The 1661-nt window shown below is 45.1% G+C and overlaps 1 protein-coding gene across 1 annotated transcript; it reads right to left on the bottom strand.

Moving 5' to 3' along the window:
• Nucleotides 1-282: 282 nt before the first annotated feature.
• Nucleotides 283-1251, bottom strand: LOC107574882 (E3 ubiquitin/ISG15 ligase TRIM25-like; the record flags this gene model as incomplete). The annotated part of the gene is made up of 2 exons (XM_016261301.1): nucleotides 633-1251; nucleotides 283-396 (listed from the first exon to the last, which is right to left on the bottom strand). Coding segments are annotated over exons 1-2 (693 nt in total), but the record flags the coding sequence as incomplete, so codon positions are not given.
• Nucleotides 1252-1661: the final 410 nt, after the last annotated feature.

Genomic DNA, 1661 nt, shown 5'->3' with positions numbered 1-1661 from the left:
TGTGATCCTGTGTGTGTGAAAGCTGCTCCAGCTCAGCGTCTCTCCTCCTCAGATCATTGATCTCCTGCTCCAGTCGCTCCAGTCGTCCTTCAGCTCGACTCACTGCAGTCTTCTCCTGATCTCTGATCAGCCGTATCAGCTCAGAGCGGCTTCTCTCAATGGAGTGGATGAGCTCAGTAAAGATCCTCTCACTGTCCTCCACTGCTGTCTGTGCAGAGCGCTGTTAGGACACACAGTGATTCAGGCTTCAGTGAGTCTGAACTGAGATGGCGACAAACTTCTCTTCTTCTCCAGACTCACCTTCTGAGACTCCACAGCCTCTCTCAGCTGCTGAAGATCTTTCTCTCTCTGCTGGATTCTCTGCTGGAGCGTCTTCTGCGTCTCCTTCAGCTGGTGCTGCAGGACAAACAGATGATAGTGAATCTCACAGAAAACTACTGCCACTAAATCAGATTAAGGCCTGTTTAACACTGCAAGTGTGAGTATTATAAAAGTGAAACTGACACAGACGTAGAGCTTCACACTGACAGGGTTTCTGTGTTCTGTGTAATTCAGCTGCAGCTCTACACCAAAATTAAACAGACTATTGGATCAATACACTGAGTATTAACTTGATCGTGAGTTTTAAATACCTGTTTCTCTGTCCTCTGTTCTGCTGCTGATACAATGTCATGGTTTTTATGTTCAATAATTGTACATAGCACACATATACATTTCTGGTCAGTGCGACAGAAAACCTCAAGGAGCTTCTCATGTTTCTGGCAGATCATCTCCTGCAGTCGTCCAGTGGCATCAGTCAAATTGTGTCTCTTTCCTTTAAACAAACTCTCATGTTGTTCGAGGTGATTCTGACAGTAAGAGTTCAGACACACCAGACAGGACTTGACGGCTTTGTATTTTCTTCCAGTACAGACGTCACACTGCACATCTCCAGCTCCAGCGTAACAGTCAGCAGAGAGTTTGGTCTTCTTCAGTTTCTCCACCACTTCAGCCAGCATGGTGTTTCTAGCTAAAGCAGGTCTTGGACTGAAGGTCTGTCTGCACTGAGGGCAGCTGTAGACTCTCTTCTGATCCTCCTGATCCCAGCAGTCTGTAATACAGCTCTTACAGTAACTGTGTCCACAGGAAGTTGTCACTGGATCCTTCAGGAGATCCAGACACACTGGACACAAGAACTCCTTCTGATCCACTGAAATTCTGGTTTCTGCCATTTTACTGCTTGAATACAGAGACACAAACACACAGCAGCTCAACTACACTTAAGTTTCTCTTTCCCTGAAATCAGGTGATTCCTGTTTCCTGCTTCTGTGTTTCAGTCACGTGTGTAAAACAAGTTTGTCTGCGAGTCTGTAAAGCAGGTTCCTTATTCCTGCTCCTATAGAGTCACACACACTAACGTGCATGTTGGGTTTGCATGTTTTATTGGTTCATTAAATGGGTCTAATGGTTTTCTACTGTCCAAACTGTAATTTTTCATGCCCATACCCTAACCCTAGACCTAAACCTACCCCTCACGCAAAACTTTCTGCATTTTTAGATTTTAGATGTTTTTTAAGCCATCTGGGAAGTGTCCTCATCAATGCTCCAGTTGCTAACAGAACCTAGGTTCCCTTTCAATACTGTTAACTCACATTAGGGGCTTTTGCACCGGAGGAACCTTT

Source organism: Sinocyclocheilus grahami, unplaced genomic scaffold, assembly GCF_001515645.1.
Source record: "Sinocyclocheilus grahami isolate Dianchi unplaced genomic scaffold, SAMN03320097.WGS_v1.1 scaffold2370.1, whole genome shotgun sequence".
Lineage (NCBI taxonomy): Eukaryota > Metazoa > Chordata > Actinopteri > Cypriniformes > Cyprinidae > Sinocyclocheilus > Sinocyclocheilus grahami.
Note: the sequence above shows the minus strand (reverse complement) of the source record. Positions and strands in the feature narration are given on the sequence as shown.